This window comes from Oncorhynchus keta, chromosome 14, assembly GCF_023373465.1.
Source record: "Oncorhynchus keta strain PuntledgeMale-10-30-2019 chromosome 14, Oket_V2, whole genome shotgun sequence".
In the NCBI taxonomy this organism is placed as follows: domain Eukaryota; kingdom Metazoa; phylum Chordata; class Actinopteri; order Salmoniformes; family Salmonidae; genus Oncorhynchus; species Oncorhynchus keta.
Window position 1 is genome coordinate 12,085,691 of NC_068434.1, and position 17,500 is coordinate 12,103,190.

At 42.9% G+C, this 17,500-nt stretch overlaps 1 protein-coding gene across 3 annotated transcripts in view; it reads right to left on the minus strand.

Annotated features, from left to right (window-relative positions):
• The window catches only part of stpg2 (sperm-tail PG-rich repeat containing 2), a 147,230-nt gene that overhangs the window by 107,735 nt on the left and 21,995 nt on the right, over positions 1–17,500 (minus strand). For all 3 annotated transcript variants that reach the window (XR_008063736.1, XM_052461107.1, XM_052461106.1), the window contains exons 8-10: positions 6,777–6,936; positions 6,126–6,283; positions 5,743–5,835 (exon numbers count right to left, since the gene is read on the minus strand). Coding sequence is in view for 2 of the 3 variants with exons in the window: in XM_052461107.1 (XP_052317067.1) it covers positions 5,743–5,835; positions 6,126–6,283; positions 6,777–6,936 (411 nt within the window). In the remaining variant the exon portion in view is untranslated. The remainder of the gene's footprint in view (positions 1–5,742; positions 5,836–6,125; positions 6,284–6,776; positions 6,937–17,500) is intronic.

Genomic DNA, 17,500 nt, shown 5'->3' on the forward strand with positions numbered 1-17,500 from the left:
TCATACCGTACTCCTTCCTTGAGGTGTTTACCACCCAGCACATCTAGAAGAGAGTGGATTTCATACCGTACTCCTTCCTTGAGGTGTTTACCACCCAGCACATCTAGAAGAGAGTGGATTTCATACCGTACTCCTTCCTTGAGGTGGTACCACCCAGCACATCTAGAAGGGAGTGGATTTCATACCGTACTCCTTCCTTGAGGTGGTACCACCCAGCACATCTAGAAGGGAGTGGATTTCATACCGTACTCCTCACCTGAGATGTACCACCCAGCACATCTAGAAGGGAGTGGATTTCATACCGTACTCCTTCCTTGAGGTGTTTACCACCCAGCACATCTAGAAGGGAGTGGATTCCATACCGTACTCCTCACTTGAGAAGACGTAAAGGAACCTTCTCAAGGTGCCTCTACATCACGATTTCAATAGTAGAGTTTAACTGCTAGGGGGAAAGAGATTTACTACTAAAATACCAAAACACAGTGCAATCTGAAAGTATTCAGACCCCTTCACTTTTTACAGATCTTGTTACGTTACAGCCTTATTCTAAAATGGATTAAATTCAAATGCTTTCCTCAATCTTCAAACAATACTCCACAATGACAAATCAAAAGCAGATTTTTTTTTAAATTTCAGCTAATTTTGTAAAGATTTAAAAGAATGAAATAACCACCTTATCTACATAAGTATTCAGACCATTTGCTATGAGAATTGAAATTGATCTCAGGTGCATCCTATTTCCATTGATCATCCTTGAGATGTCTCTATAACTTGATTGGTGTCCACCTGTGGTAAATTCAACTGATTGGACATGATTTGGAAAGGTACACACCTGTCTATATAAGGTCCCACCGTTGACAGTGCACCTCTGAGCAAAAAAACAAGCCATGAGGTCGAAGGAATTGTCTGTAGAGCTCTAAGACAGGATTGTGTCGAAGCACAGATCTGGGTACCCAAGGTCCCTATTGAAGGCCCCAAGAACACAGTGGCCCTATCATTCTTAAATGGAATAAGTTTTGAACCACCAAACCTCTTCCTAGAGCTGGCCGCCCGGCCAAACTGAGCAATCAGGGGACAAGGGCCTTGGTCAGGGAGGTGACCAAGAATCCGATGGTGACTCTGACAGAGCTCCAGAGTTCCTCTGTGGAGATGGGAGAACCTTCCAGAAGGACAACCATCTCTGCAGCACTCCACCAATCAGGCCTTTATGGCAGAGTGGCCAGGTGGAAGCCACTCATCAGTAAAAGGCACAAGACAGTCTGGACTTTGCCAAAAAGCACCTAAGGGACTCTCAGATCATGAGAAACAAGATTATTTTGTCTAATGAAACCAAGATAGAACTTTTGGCCTGAATGCCAAGCATCACATCTGGAGGAAACCTGGCACCATCCCGACGGTGAAGCATGGTGGAGGCAGCATCATGCTGTGGGATGTTTTTCAGCGACAGGGACTGGGAGACTAGTCCGGATCGAGGAAAAGATGAACGGAGCAAAGTATAGAGAGATCTTGATTAAAACCTGCTCCAGAGCGCTCAGGACCTCAGAGCCCGGACTTGAACCTGATTGAACGTCTCTGGAGAGACATCATACCCAAGAAGACTCGAGGCTGTAATCGCTGGTGTTATTAAGGTGTTATTACATAGTACTGAGTAAAGGTTCTGAAAATGTATGTAAATGTGATATTTCAACAAACAAAAAACATTTTTGCTTTGTCATTATGGGGTGCTGTGTGTAGATTTTTATACATTTAAGAATAAGGCTGTAATGTAACAAAATATGGAAAAAGTGAAGGGGTCTGAATACTTTTCAGAATCCACTGTATATAACTTTTGCAACGACCTGTCAAAATGAATGTCACTCTTGAAAAACTCGCGTACAACCAGACATTGATTGATAGATAGATTGACTGATTGGAGACAGCTTGTGTCAATTAAAGAACATTTCTTACTATTTCTTACCTGCAGCAAACCTAGTGGATAATGCTGGAAACACCGGTCAAAGAAAAAGCTCAACAAAAGCAACCCAAACAACTGTCCCTAAATGACAACTCATCTTCTGAATAAAGACATCAAACAATCAAAACAACTGACCCTAGTCATATCGTAGAGGCTCCTCAGACAAGCAAGGGGAGGACAATCCTCCTCGGTGAATTTAATAAAAAATGTAATTGTATAACATTTAAAAAGTTATCATTTTTAGATAAAACTATACTAATATAATATATAATAATATAATAATAATAATAATATAATATATGCCATTTAGCAGACGCTTTTATCCAAAGCGACTTACAGTCATGTGTGCATACATTCTACGTATGGGTGGTCCCGGGAATCGAACCCACTACCCTGGCGTTACAAGCGCCATGCTCTACCAACTATACTAAATATAATCATATGTCACCAAATAACTGTAGAGTAGCACCATGGTGTAGCCGGAGGACAGCTAGCTTCGGTCCTCCTCTGGGTACATTGACTTCAAAACAAAACCTAGGAGGCTCATGGTTCTCACCCCCTTCCATAGACTTACACAGTAATTATCACAACTTCCAGAGGATGTCCTCCAGCCTATAAGAGTTACTGCAGCATGACTGACATGTTTTCCACCCAATCAAAGGATCAGAGAATTAATCTAGTACTAGCTAGCTAACACTGTAGTGTATAAAATGTGGTGAGTAGTTGACTCAAAGAGAGAGAAAGACAATAGTTGAACAGTTTTGAACTAATTAATTTCTTCTAAAATGAAGAAGAACAGCACTTTGAGATAAGCAGAAGCTATATAAATAAATTTGATTTGATTTGATTTGAAGAAGCAACAGAGAAATAGAGAGATTGTCATTTTTTCACTTTCAGTTTCACTTACTTAGCTAGCAATTGCAGCTATCTAGTTTAGTCTACTGAAACACCCTGCTCAAACAGAGGGATGCTATGTTAGCTAGCTGGCTATAACAAGGGGTTGCTATGTTAGCTAGGTGGCTATAACAGAGGGATGCTATGTTAGCTGCTGTCTATAACAAGGGGTTGCTAAGCTAAGCTATAATAGAGGGATGCTATGTTAGCTAGCTGGCTATAACAGAGGGATGCTATGTTAGCTTGCTGGCTATAACAGAGGGATGCTATGTTAGCTAGCTGGCTATAACAGAGGGATGCTATGTTAGCTAGCTGGCTATAACAGAGGGATGCTATGTTAGCTAGCTGGCTATAACAGAGGGATGCTATGTTAACTAGCTGGCTATAACAGAGGGATGCTATGTTAGCTAGCTGGCTATGACTTTCCAACACAACCCTGTAATTCTTCCAAGTCAAGGTAAGTTTTTGGTATTACTAATTCATTGCCGTGGGGCCCGCCGATGTAACTGCTTACTGACTGCACACTAACATTAGTGCATGATTGTAGCGGGTTTACTATTAGCTATGCTGAATATGAAGTTAGTTTAGCTAATATGGTGACAACGATGTAGGCTGTTTGTAGTGGTTTTTTCGCCTGGCCACATACAACTGATGTGTTGTACACATCAGTCTTCAAGTCCACAAGCGAAGGGAAGAGAAGGAATACAACGTGGCTGTTATGAGAGTGAACTGTGTTTACGTGTGATCAGGGGTGTATTCATCCCACTGATTCTGTTGAAAAACGTTTCTTAAATGGAAACAAACAAAACAAAACGGGGATAAACATACCTGAATTTGTCCAATAGAAACTATTCATATTGAATTAATAGGACTATTGATTACACCCTAGATCAGCTAGATGCAGGCAAGAGTGTGCAAGGTGGTATTGAATGTCACTGTCTGTCACCTCAAATTTGTCTCTCCACCTGTGTGTACATACGTTGTAAACTTTCATTCGTAGGCTAGGTTGTAGCAACCTCATAATAGTATTGGGAAAATTATAGTCGCCTAAACCTATCGCTGTTACATTGAACTGGGTGAATGGAATATGAATGACAGTCATCCATTATGCTGTAATAGAAATAGGGCCATGCTCAAAAAAAAATGTAAAATCGTACTCCCTCCTCTTAATAAACGGCACTGACCGCCACTGTGGTCATAATGCCTTTGAGCGTTTCTATCCATCTGCATCTGTAGCCAAAATTAATTTTATTGCACATTTGTATAAGACTCATATCACAGTAAATGCTGTTCTGTCAAACAGGGTCTTTGTTAGTATGGGTATGGTTCACCTTCCACCATTCACCAATTGACCAAGCTCAAAATGCCCCTGACTGACACGCCTTCCTTCATATTATTCACCCACACAGCTTAAGACCTTGGGTTCAAATACTATTTGAAATTATTTAAAATTCTTTATATGTGCTTTATTGAGCTTGCATGGCTTAATTAACAATTGAATTGTCCCAAAAAGGAAACCCCGCCCATGTAGCACTCCAGAGAAGCTGGAAAATGTTCAAAGTATTTGAAAAGTTTTCAAATAGTATTGGATCCAGTTCTGTACATCTTAGATTTTGGCTTTGTGATGATATGCCTACTTCTGACTCTTGTCTCGGCCTAGAAACCCACCAAACTACATGACAAGCGTTCCTATCAAACTACAAACGGCCCCAAAACACTCTGCCCCTGTCAGTGCACTTCAGTACCATTAGCACCCCCAGTAAGGCTGCTATGTTAATGAAGGCATCACAAGTAGCATCCTAGTGTCTGGTCAAAAGTAGTGCACTACACAGGGAATAGGGTGCCATAGTGCACTACACAGGGAATAGGGTGCCATAGTGCACTGGTCTAAAATAGTGCACTACACAGGGAATAGGGTGCCATAGGGTTCTGGTCTAAAGTAGTGCACTACACAGGGAATAGGGTGCCATAGTGCACTACACAGGGAATAGGGTGCCATAGGGTTCTGGTCTAAAAGTAGTGCACTACACAGGGAAAAGGGTGTCATTTGAGACACAACATACAGCTGTTAAAGGTGATTAATAAGAGAAGCAACTTGCTGGGAGAGAAATGAATTACACGTCTAGTTTTATGATGGTCCGGAATTGATCAATATGGGGGGGGGGGTGAGGACGGTGTTGTGCGTGGAATAATAATAAGTGTTGACAGAGGGAGTAGCGTGCTCTGGCTGAGCTTCAGGACAACCTGGGACAAATGCTGCCAGCTGAGATGCACTATTTAGAGAGGACAGCTTAAACCCAGGCGTATTACTCCCACTGAACTGCTGCACACATACACGCACACACACTGACAGCAGCACAGAGCCTCAGCCTTTCAGCGAATGTGTGTGTGTGTGTGTGTGTGTGTGTGTGTGTGTGTGTGTGTGTGTGTGTGTGTGTGTGTGTGTGGGAGAAAACAGCAGGGGGACAGAAATGGTAAACAGGAAAAATAACCAGTCTCATTAATAATCACGGATGTTCTCTGACAATGTGTGTGTGTGTGTGTGTGTGTGTGTGTGTGTGTGTGTGTGTGTGTGTGTGTGTGTGTGTGTGTGTGTGTGTGTGTGTGTGTGTGTGTGTGTGTGTGTGTGTGTGTGTGTGTGTGTGTGTGTGTGTGTTTACAGGTTGGCCATTTATAATTGATACTTCCTTGCAGACTAGAGAATGCCGTTCTGAGGGCAGGTGGAGTATCTATTGTGAAAGCTTTCAGACTGTATGTTGTTGATACTCTCCTTAGTTCACATGCTGCCTTGATGCCTGTTCTAAACAGCTGTATCACAGCATGCATGCTGAGTCCGTGCTGGTGTTGTGTGTGTGTGTGTGTGTGTGTGATGAATCAATGCCCAATAGTCTTACTTTAGCCACCAGGGATATGGCCAGTCGTTCTGTGGCCGACTTGAATGCTGCTGTGTGCTGCTTCTTGTACAGCTCCTCTGTCTTCTTCTCCACCTAGACACACACACACACGCACACGCACACGCACACGCACACGCACACACACACACACACACACACACACACACACACACACACACACACACACAGCACACAGACACACGCACAGACACACACACACACACACACACACACACACACACACACACACACACACACACACACACACACACACACGGGAGATGAGAGTTTTTGCTGAGCTCTGTAATAATCCCCATGGTTCTACCACACTACAGATCAGATCATGGGCTTGTCTTTCTAGCAGTGCTGAGAGCAAGTCCTACCTTGTACTGGCCAGGCCCAGGGACCTCTTCATTTTTGTGGAACACGAGACTGCGTTGGGCTGTCGAGCCGAAGCCTCCCTTCCTGGTACTCTCTAGGTAAGCCTTTTTTATGCTGTCCTGGGCCAGGCCATATTCAAACATATTATAAGCACCAGGACCTGAGGTGGGAGCAGAGCATTAACACAGGCGGGGGTGGGGACTGTGTTGATGTGTGTGTAAGAGAGAGGCAGTAAATGGATAAATGTGGGGGAATGACTGTTTGATTACCCAGCATCCTACCTTGATACATTAAATCTCTCCCTGTACACACACTAACACTACAATACATAAAAGCTCTACTTCACACGGACTGACGTTTCAGTCATCACTGAAACTACCTTCAGCCATCTATCTATGCTGGGCATTTATGCACTTGTCAAATGGCAGTATTTCCAGATGATGTACTGCCACCGTGTATCAGCCATAAAACATCTGCCCGGCCGTTAAGTACATAAACACACACTGGGTCAGCAATGTGAGTAACGGGGAGTGTTTGAGAGGTGTGGGGGAGACAGAGTGTGTTGTGGATATATATTATACACAAACACAAACACACACAGACACACAAACACACACAGACACACACAGACACACACACACACACACACACACCTGGAGTGGACTGTTTCCGGCTGTCAGGGAGGAACCGAACAGCAGTCAGACCAAAGGGATTTCTCTGCATTCCAGTGGTCTTCTTGAGGATCTCCAGAGCACAGCGCGGGTCATTGTACATACCTACAGGAGGAGCCAGTTCCTTCACAGGACTGAACCGCTGAGAGGGAGGGACAGACAGACAGACATGTCATCCACTCACAATGCTGCTATCCTGGGTATCGGTATGTTTCAGATTTCTTCATGTTTGGCATGAAAAGGAGTGGCATGAGGGCACAAACAGACGGGTGCCCTGTCTACAATGCTCTCTGTATTATCTGCTATCTACCGTAGCTACACGCCTGACTACAGATCATTATCTGCTATCTACCGTAGCTACATGCCTGACTACAGATCATTATCTGCTATCTACCGTAGCTACATGCCTGACTACAGATCATTATCTGCTATCTACCGTAGCTACATGCCTGACTACAGATCATTATCTGCTATCTACCGTAGCTACATGCCTGACTACAGATCATTATCTGCTATCTACCGTAGCTACACGCCTGACTACAGATCATTATCTGCTATCTACCGTAGCTACACGCCTGACTACAGATCATTATCTGCTATCTACCGTAGCTACACGCCTGACTACAGATCATTATCTGCTATCTACCGTAGCTACATGCCTGACTACAGATCAGAATAGAAAGACGAGGAAAACACCCCAAGGGTCATGGTGAGGAAGTAACATTCTTATAGACATGAAGGTCCACTTATTTAACAGACTTCATTTCTCTCTCACTCCTCAGCCTTGGAGGATGATTTGGCGTTGAAAACTGCAGGTGTGTAGACTGAGAAGCCCGGTCTCCCCACTAACGAAGGACACTCCCCCTTCCTCTAGCGAACACTTCTAGATGGCTTGGTTAGATCAGTTGCTGAGGAGGCCTTCCTCTAGCGAACACTTCTACGTGGCTATGTTAGATCAGTTGTTGAGGAGGCCTTCCTCTAGCGAACACTTCTACATGGCTAGGTTAGATCAGTTGTTGAGGAGGCCTTCCTCTAGCGAACACTTCTACGTGGCTATGTTAGATCAGTTGTTGAGGAGGCCTTCCTCTAGCGAACACTTCTACGTGGCTAGGTTAGATCAGTTGTTGAGGAGGCCTTCCTCTAGCGAACACTTCTACATGGCTAGGTTAGATCAGTTGTTGAGGAGGCCTTCCTCTAGCGAACACTTCTACGTGGCTAGGTTAGATCAGTTGCTGAGGAGGCCTTCCTCTAGTGAACACTTCTACATGGCTAGGTTAGATCAGTTGTTGAGGAGGCCTTCCTCTAGTGAACACTTCTACATGGCTAGGTTAGATCAGTTGTTGAGGAGGCCTTCCTCTAGTGAACACTTCTACATGGCTAGGTTAGATCAGTTGTTGAGGAGGCCTTCCTCTAGCGAACACTTCTACATGGCTAGGTTAGATCAGTTGCTGAGGAGGCCTTCCTCTAGTGAACACTTCTACATGGCTAGGTTAGATCAGTTGTTGAGGAGGCCTTCCTTCCACACCAAACACTGCCGATCCATTCGTACATTCCCATTTATAGAAGGTGATAGACGGAAAGAGGGGGTCGATTATAAAGAGTGCATGTGTATAAAAAAACAATAATAATGTTTTATTGTCACATACACCAGATAGGGGGAGGGAGGGGGGTAAGGGGGAGGGAGGGTTCAGTCAGGACACAAGCAAGGCTGAATATGCCAGATTGTATAAAGTGCTACATTAACTCATGTGGGGAAACTGAGGCTGAGGTCTACAGTACCAATACAGGGCTCCTGAGGTGAGGTGAGGTGAGGTGAGGTGAGGAGAGGAGAGGAGAGGAGAGGAGAGGAGAGGAGAGGAGAGGAGAGGAGAGGAAAGGAAAGGAAAGGAAAGGAAAGGAAAGGAAAGGAAAGGAAAGGAAAGGAAAGGAAAGGAAGAAAGGGAAAGGAAGGAGAGGAGAAGATGAGAGGAGAGCAGAGGAGAGGAGAGCAGAGGAGAGGAGAGGAGAGGAGAGGAGAGGAGAGGAGAGGAGAGGAGAGGAGAGGAGAGGAGAAAGGAAAGAGGAAAGGAAAGGAAAGATGAGAAAGGAAAGGAAAGGAAAGAAAAGGAGAGGAGATGAGAGGAGAGCAGAGGAGAGGAGATGAGAGGAGAGCAGAGGAGAGGAGAGATGAGAGGAGAGCAGAGGAGAGGAGAGGAGAGATGAGAGGGTGGGCTCCAGCTGCTCCTCTCATTCCCCTTCCTTCTTCTGGATAAGAGTGTCAGATGGCGTGGGTGGCGCGGAGCCGGAGAGACGAGGATCACAGAGGCAGAGCGTCCTAGCTGAGAGACCTAGAGAGACGACTTCACAGGGCAGAGCGGTATGCTGACGCAGTGTGGGGCCAGAGAAACCAGGTCAGAGCCGCTAACTCCCGCTAACTAATCTGCACTAGCTCCAATTAATTCTCACTAACTCCCGTTAACTCACACTAACTCGCCTAACTCCCCCTTACACCTGCTCTGTAGAGTCCAGAAAGAAGACTGTCTGTCAACTCCAACCTGTCTGTCTCTCATCAGAAACTATAGAAGTGTTTTATATGCAGATGGTGCTGATTTGTACCCCAGTGGAAGGTGTAATGGGGGGATGTGTGTGTGTGTGTGTGTGTGTGTGTGTGTGTGTGTGTGTGTGTGTGTGTGTGTGTGTGTGTGTGTGTGTGTGTGTGTGTGTGTGTGTGTGTGTGTGTGTGTGTGTGTGTGTGTGTGTGTGTGTGTGTGTGTGTGTGTGTGTGTGTGTGTGTGTGTGTGTGTGTGTGTGTGTGTGTGTGTGTGTGTGCGTGTGTGCGTGTGTGCACGTGTGTGGAGGCTGAGAGAGTGTTAATTAAGACATCAGAGTCTAGCTATCCACATGACGCAAAAAGAGTTCTGCTGAAATGCTGTAGCAATCTGAGCTCCTCCTAATCCAGGAATTAATCTGAGGTCTATATCCCAAATGGCACCCTATTCCCTATATAATGCACTACCTTAGACCAGACCCTGGTCAAAATAAGTATATTTATATTTAAATGTTTAACTGGGAAGACATATTGAGACCTAGGTTTCTTTTCCAAATGTGCCCTGCACTATACAACATAAATACACACATATTACACAGTATATACAGTACCAGTCAAAAGTTTGGACACACCTACTCATTCAAGGAGTTTTCCTTATTTTTACTTTTAAAAATATATATATTGTAGAATAATGGTGGTTAGAGCATTGGACTTGTAACCGAAAAGGTTGCAGGATCAAATCAAAGCAGGATCAAATCCCAGAGCTGTCGTTCTGCTCCTGAACAGCAGAACAATCAATAATTTAAACTGCGTGCCTAGTTAAATAAATATAAATAAATAAAATAAAACGAAATAACACCAGAACAATCAATACTTTAAACTGCCCCTCAAAAGCTTCGACACCAGAACAATCAATACTTTAAACTGCCCTGAACGACACCAGAACAATCAATACTTTAAACTGCCCCGAACAGCACCAGAACAATCAATACTTTAAACTGCCCCGAACGACACCAGAACAATCAATACTTTAAACTGCCCCGAACGACACCAGAACAATCAATACTTTAAACTGCCCCGAACAGACACCAGAACAATCAATACGTTAAACTGCCCCGAACAGCACCAGAACAATCAATACGTTAAACGAACAGCACCAGAACAATCAATACTTTAAACTGCCCTGAACGACACCAGAACAATCAATACGTTAAACTGCCCCGAACGACAACAATCAATACTTTAAACTACCCCGAACAGCACCAGAACAATCAATACTTTAAACTGCCCCGAACGACACCAGAACAATCAATACGTTAAACTGCCCCGAACGACAACAATCAATACTTTAAACTACCCCGAACAGCACCAGAACAATCAATACTTTAAACTGCCCCGAACGACACCAGAACAATCAATACGTTAATCTGCCCCCGAACGACACCAGAACAATAAATACTTTAAACTACCCCGAACAGCACCAGAACAATCAATACTTTAAACTGCCCCGAACGACACCAGAACAATCAATACTTTAAACTGCCCCGAACGACACCAGAACAATCAATACGTTAAACTGCCCCGAACAGCACCAGAACAATCAATATGTTAAACTGCCCCGAACGACACCAGAACAATCAATACTTTAAACTGCCCCGAACAGCACCAGAACAACCAATACTTTAAACTGCCCTGAACGACACCAGAACAATCAATACTTTAAACTGCCCCGAACAGCACCAGAACAATCAATACTTTAAACTGCCCCGAACGACACCAGAACAATCAATACTTTAAACTGCCCCGAACAGCACCAGAACAATCAATACTTTAAACTGCCCCGAACGACACCAGAACAATCAATACGTTAAACTGCCCCGAACGACACCAGAACAATCAATACTTTAAACTGCCCCGAACAGCACCAGAACAATCAATACTTTAAACTGCCCCGAACGCACCAGAACAATCAATACTTTAAACTGCCCCGAACGACACCAGAACAATCAATACGTTAAACTGCCCCGAACGACACCAGAACAATCAATACTTTAAACTGCCCCGAACGACACCAGAACAATCAATACTTTAAACTGCCCCGAACGACACCAGAACAATCAATACTTTAAACTGCCCCGAACGACACCAGAACAATCAATACTTTAAACTGCCCCGAACAGCACCAGAACAATCAATACTTTAAACTGCCCTGAACGACAACAATCAATACTTTAAACTGCCCTGAACGACACCAGAACAATCAATACTTTAAACTGCCCCGAACGACACCAGAACAATCAATACTTTAAACTGCCCTGAACGACAACAATCAGTTAAACTGCCCCCGAACAGCAATCAATACTTTAAACTGCCCCGAACAGCACCAGAACAACCAATACTTTAAACTGCCCTGAACGACAACAATCAATACTTTAAACTGCCCTGAACGACACCAGAACAATCAATACGTTAAACTGCCCCGAACGACACCAGAACAATCAATACTTTAAACTGCCCCGAACGACACCAGAACAATCAATACTTTAAACTGCCCCGAACAGCACCAGAACAATCAATACTTTAAACTGCCCTGAACGACACCAGAACAATCAATACTTTAAACTGCCCCGAACGACACCAGAACAATCAATACTTTAAACTGCCCCGAACGACACCAGAACAATCAATACTTTAAACTGCCCCGAACGACACCAGAACAATCAATACTTTAAACTGCCCCGAACGACACCAGAACAATCAATACTTTAAACTGCCCCGAACGACACCAGAACAATCAATACTTTAAACTGCCCCGAACGACACCAGAACAATCAATACTTTAAACTGCCCTGAACGACACCAGAACAATCAATACTTTAAACTGCCCTGAACGACACCAGAACAATCAATACGTTAAACTGCCCTGAACGACACCAGAACAATCAATACTTTAAACTGCCCCGAACGACACCAGAACAATCAATACGTTAAACTGCCCCGAACGACACCAGAACAATCAATACTTTAAACTGCCCCGAACGACACCAGAACAATCAACCGATTTAGCTAGCAATGGCAACCATGTAAGCATATTTCATACTGAGATTACTGTTCTAAAAACATGTTCTTGGGTTTAAAATAATCAATACTGAAACTTTCAGATGAAGTTTGTGAGTGAATTAAACATGTTCAATTGCTTTCATGAGCTGTTTTCTCTCATTGTCCTCAGTTTAAGACAAGGGTTTAGCTATCTTGGAATCAAGAAAACAATCCAATAACTTTATTTTCAAGAATCTAATTTCCTCTTAACTTTTTGCTTAAGGAGAAACACAAGAAATAACGAACATGTCCCATAACCTTTTTGAAGAATAGCAACTTTGCTTAACCTTCTTCATAAATCTATAGTTAAGGGGGATGGCAATTAAGAAGACGTTTCTTCTTAAAAAGGTTTTGTGAATCTGGGCCCAGATTCCAAAATCGACTGCTGTGATATATCTTTATGCACGTCAAGAAATTCAGACTTAACCTCATCAATCACGCTGGTCTGAGTTCTGTCACTAAAATAATCTGAGTTCTGTCACTAAAATAATCTGAGTTCTGTCACTAAAATAATCTGAGTTCTGTCACTAAAATAATCTGAGTTCTGTCACTAAAATAATCTGAGTTCTGTCACTAAAATAATCTGAGTTCTGTCACTAAGATAATCATGAAATCATCAACAGGCGTCAAAGCTCTGGCCTATCGAGGACAACGTAGTCAATAAAATAGCGTGAGTTTCAAGAGTGTTGACTGGTCCACAAACAAAACAGCACATTTCATTTTAGTGTGTAAAGCTTTGACAAGATCATTAACTACTAGTGGTAGCTGCAATAGTGCTATGTCCAGGACTAAACCCTGATTGGTTTACATTCTAAATACATTTCTCAGATTAAAAAAAGAGAAAAGTTGTACATTTACCAAGGATTCTAGAATCTTAGCTAGACAAAGAAGCCTTGAAATGGGGCGATAATGATTAAGATCTCTACTATCCCCGTCCTTATGAAGTGGCAGCACAAGAGCTGATTTACATACTTTAGGAATATTTCCTGATAACAACGATAAATAACTAATGTGGGTTATTGAGCCAACAATGATGGGCTCTGCACACTTAAGAAGACCAGAATCCAATTGGTCGGCCCTCTGTGGATTTCTTGTTGTGTAATGCTAGCAAAGCATCCAGGACTTATTTTTCTGTAAATAACCTAAAAGAAAAGCTTTGACTATCATTTCTCTGATCATTCAACAAGTTTCCCCCTGTCAGCATCCATCCCAGTATCATTGTGAATAAGCTTAGAAGTTATTGCAAAGAGAGAGCCCGCTGAAATAAAATTATGATTAAATGCATTAATAATGGCATTTTTTCCCATAATGAGGCCAGTGTCTGAATTAATTTGTTGTGGCAGAGAAGAGGAAGTAGAACCCTTCAGGGATTTGACAGTTATCCAGAATTTAGCAGGGTTCCCATTACAATGAGAAAGAGAGGTTACATAATAACCAGATTTAGCCTTTCTGATTTGTCTTACACAGTGATTCCTCAGTTGCTTAAAAGCTTGCCAGTCCAGGCCTAAGCCCTGTGTTCCTGGCCTTGACACAAGCGTGATCTCTTTTAATGAGTGACTTCTGATAATTCCAGAGTGTACCAGACATTCCATCTACCTACCTACACCTTAATTCTTTGAAGGGAGCATGATTATCCACAATAGTCTGAAAGCTAAATCAGGTCCTGTGAAATACAGTCAAGGTCACTAAAATAAAGATCATGTTAAAAATACATTTTTGCTGAACTTTTTAAAGTTCCTCTTCGTGACGACACGAGGTTTAGAAATGGTGTAATTCTCACATTTCTAACACAAACAACTGGGCAATGTTCAATAATATCCTTGGCAAAGACACCAGTAGAAACATATTTAAGTTAAGATAAGATCAATCAGAGCTGACCTTGAAGGATATTTAGGGTTGGGCCGTGAAGGCGTAGTCATCAGCTGGGTTATGTTTAGATCATTACACATTTATTTTTGATTGTCTGAAGCCTGCATTTCCCAATCATAATTTCATATCTTATGATTTAGTAAAAGAAGACACCAAACTAATTAACTCATCGAGTGCACAAAGGTTAGCTGAGGGAGGAAGATAAGACCCTTATAACAGTTATGGATACATTTTCCCTCAAACAAAGGCTTAAAAATGTCAGTAAAGAGACAGATAAATAATTTCCAATAAGAATCAGAGATCTAAGTATCAGCCAATACCAGAATGTCCCCAGAGATCCAGCCAATACCAGAATGTTCCCAGAGATCTAAGTATCAGCCAATACCAGAATGTTCCCAGAGATCTAAGTATCAGCCAATACCAGAATGTTCCCAGAGATCTAAATATCAGCCAATACCAGAATGTCCCCAGGGATCTAAATATCAGCCAATACCAGAATGTTCCCAGAGATCTAAATATCAGCCAATACCAGAATGTCCCCAGAGATCTAAATATCAGCCAATACCAGAATGTCCCCAGGGATCTAAATATCAGCCAATACCAGAATGTCCCCAGCGATCTAAATATCAGCCAATACCAGAATGTTCCCAGAGATCTAAATATCAGCCAATACCAGAATGTTCCCAGAGATCTAAGTATCAGCCAATACTAGAATGTCCCCAGGGATCTAAATATCAGCCAATACCAGAATGTTCCCAGAGATCCAGCCAATACCAGAATGTTCCCAGAGATCTAAGTATCAGCCAATACCAGAATGTCCCCAGGGATCTAAATATCAGCCAATACCAGAATGTCCCCAGGGATCTAAATATCAGCCAATACCAGAATGTCCCCAGAGATCTAAATATCAGCCAATACCAGAATGTCCCCAGAGATCTAAATATCAGCCAATACCAGAATGTCCCCAGGGATCTAAATATCAGCCAATACCAGAATGTCCCCAGGATCTAAATATCAGCCAATACCAGAATGTTCCCAGAGATCTAAATATCAGCCAATACCAGAATGTTCCCAGAGATCTAAGTATCAGCCAATACTAGAATGTCCCCAGGGATCTAAATATCAGCCAATACCAGAATGTTCCCAGAGATCCAGCCAATACCAGAATGTTCCCAGAGATCTAAGTATCAGCCAATACCAGAATGTCCCCAGGGATCTAAATATCAGCCAATACCAGAATGTCCCCAGGGATCTAAATATCAGCCAATACCAGAATGTCCCCAGGGATCTAAATATCAGCCAATACCAGAATGTCCCCAGGGATCTAAATATCAGCCAATACCAGAATGTCCCCAGAGATCTAAATATCAGCCAATACCAGAATGTTCCCAGAGATCTAAATATCAGCCAATACCAGAATGTCCCCCGGGATCTAAATATCAGCCAATACCAGAATGTCCCCAGGGATCTAAATATCAGCCAATACCAGAATGTCCCCAGGGATCTAAATATCAGCCAATACCAGAATGTTCCCAGAGATCTAAATATCAGCCAATACCAGAATGTCCCCGGGATCTAAATATCAGCCAATACCAGAATGTTCCCAGAGATCTAAATATCAGCCAATACCAGAATGTCCCCGGGATCTAAATATCAGCCAATACCAGAATGTTCCCAGAGATCTAAATATCAGCCAATACCAGAATGTCCCCGGGATCTAAATATCAGCCAATACCAGAATGTCCCCAGAGATCTAAGTATCAGCCAATACCAGAATGTCCCCCGGGATCTAAATATCAGCCAATACCAGAATGTCCCCAGAGATCTAAATATCAGCCAATACCAGAATGTCCCCAGGGATCTAAATATCAGCCAATACCAGAATGTCCCCAGAGATCTAAATATCAGCCAATACCAGAATGTTCCCAGAGATCTAAGTATCAGCCAATACCAGAATGTTCCCAGAGATCTAAGTTTCAGCCAATACCAGAATGTCCCCAGAGATCTAAGTTTCAGCCAATACCAGAATGTCCCCAGGGATCTAAATATCAGCCAATACCAGAATGTTCCCAGAGATCTAAGTTTCAGCCAATACCAGAATGTCCCCAGGGATCTAAATATCAGCCAATACCAGAATGTTCCCAGAGATCTAAGTTTCAGCCAATACCAGAATGTTCCCAGAGATCTAAGTTTCAGCCAATACCAGAATGTTCCCAGAGATCTAAGTATCAGCCAATACCAGAATGTCCCCAGAGATCTAAGTATCAGCCAATACCAGAATGTCCCCGGGATCTAAATATCAGCCAATACCAGAATGTCCCCAGAGATCTAAGTATCAGCCAATACCAGAATGTCCCCCGGGATCTAAATATCAGCCAATACCAGAATGTTCCCAGAGATCTAAATATCAGCCAATACCAGAATGTCCCCCGGGATCTAAATATCAGCCAATACCAAAATGTCCCCAGAGATCTAAGTATCAGCCAATACCAGAATGTCCCCGGGATCTAAATATCAGCCAATACCAGAATGTCCCCAGAGATCTAAATATCAGCCAATACCAGAATGTTCCCAGAGATCTAAGTATCAGCCAATACTAGAATGTCCCCAGGGATCTAAATATCAGCCAATACCAGAATGTTCCCAGAGATCTAAGTATCAGCCAATACTAGAATGTCCCCAGGGATCTAAATATCAGCCAATACCAGAATGTTCCCAGAGATCCAGCCAATACCAGAATGTTCCCAGAGATCTAAGTATCAGCCAATACCAGAATGTCCCCAGAGATCTAAGTATCAGCCAATACCAGAATGTTCCCAGAGATCTAAGTTTCAGCCAATACCAGAATGTCCCCAGAGATCTAAGTTTCAGCCAATACCAGAATGTCCCCAGGGATCTAAATATCAGCCAATACCAGAATGTTCCCAGAGATCTAAGTTTCAGCCAATACCAGAATGTCCCCAGGGATCTAAATATCAGCCAATACCAGAATGTTCCCAGAGATCTAAGTATCAGCCAATACCAGAATGTTCCCAGAGATCTAAGTTTCAGCCAATACCAGAATGTCCCCAGAGATCTAAGTTTCAGCCAATACCAGAATGTCCCCAGAGATCTAAATATCAGCCAATACCAGAATGTTCCCAGAGATCTAAGTTTCAGCCAATACCAGAATGTCCCCAGGGATCTAAATATCAGCCAATACCAGAATGTT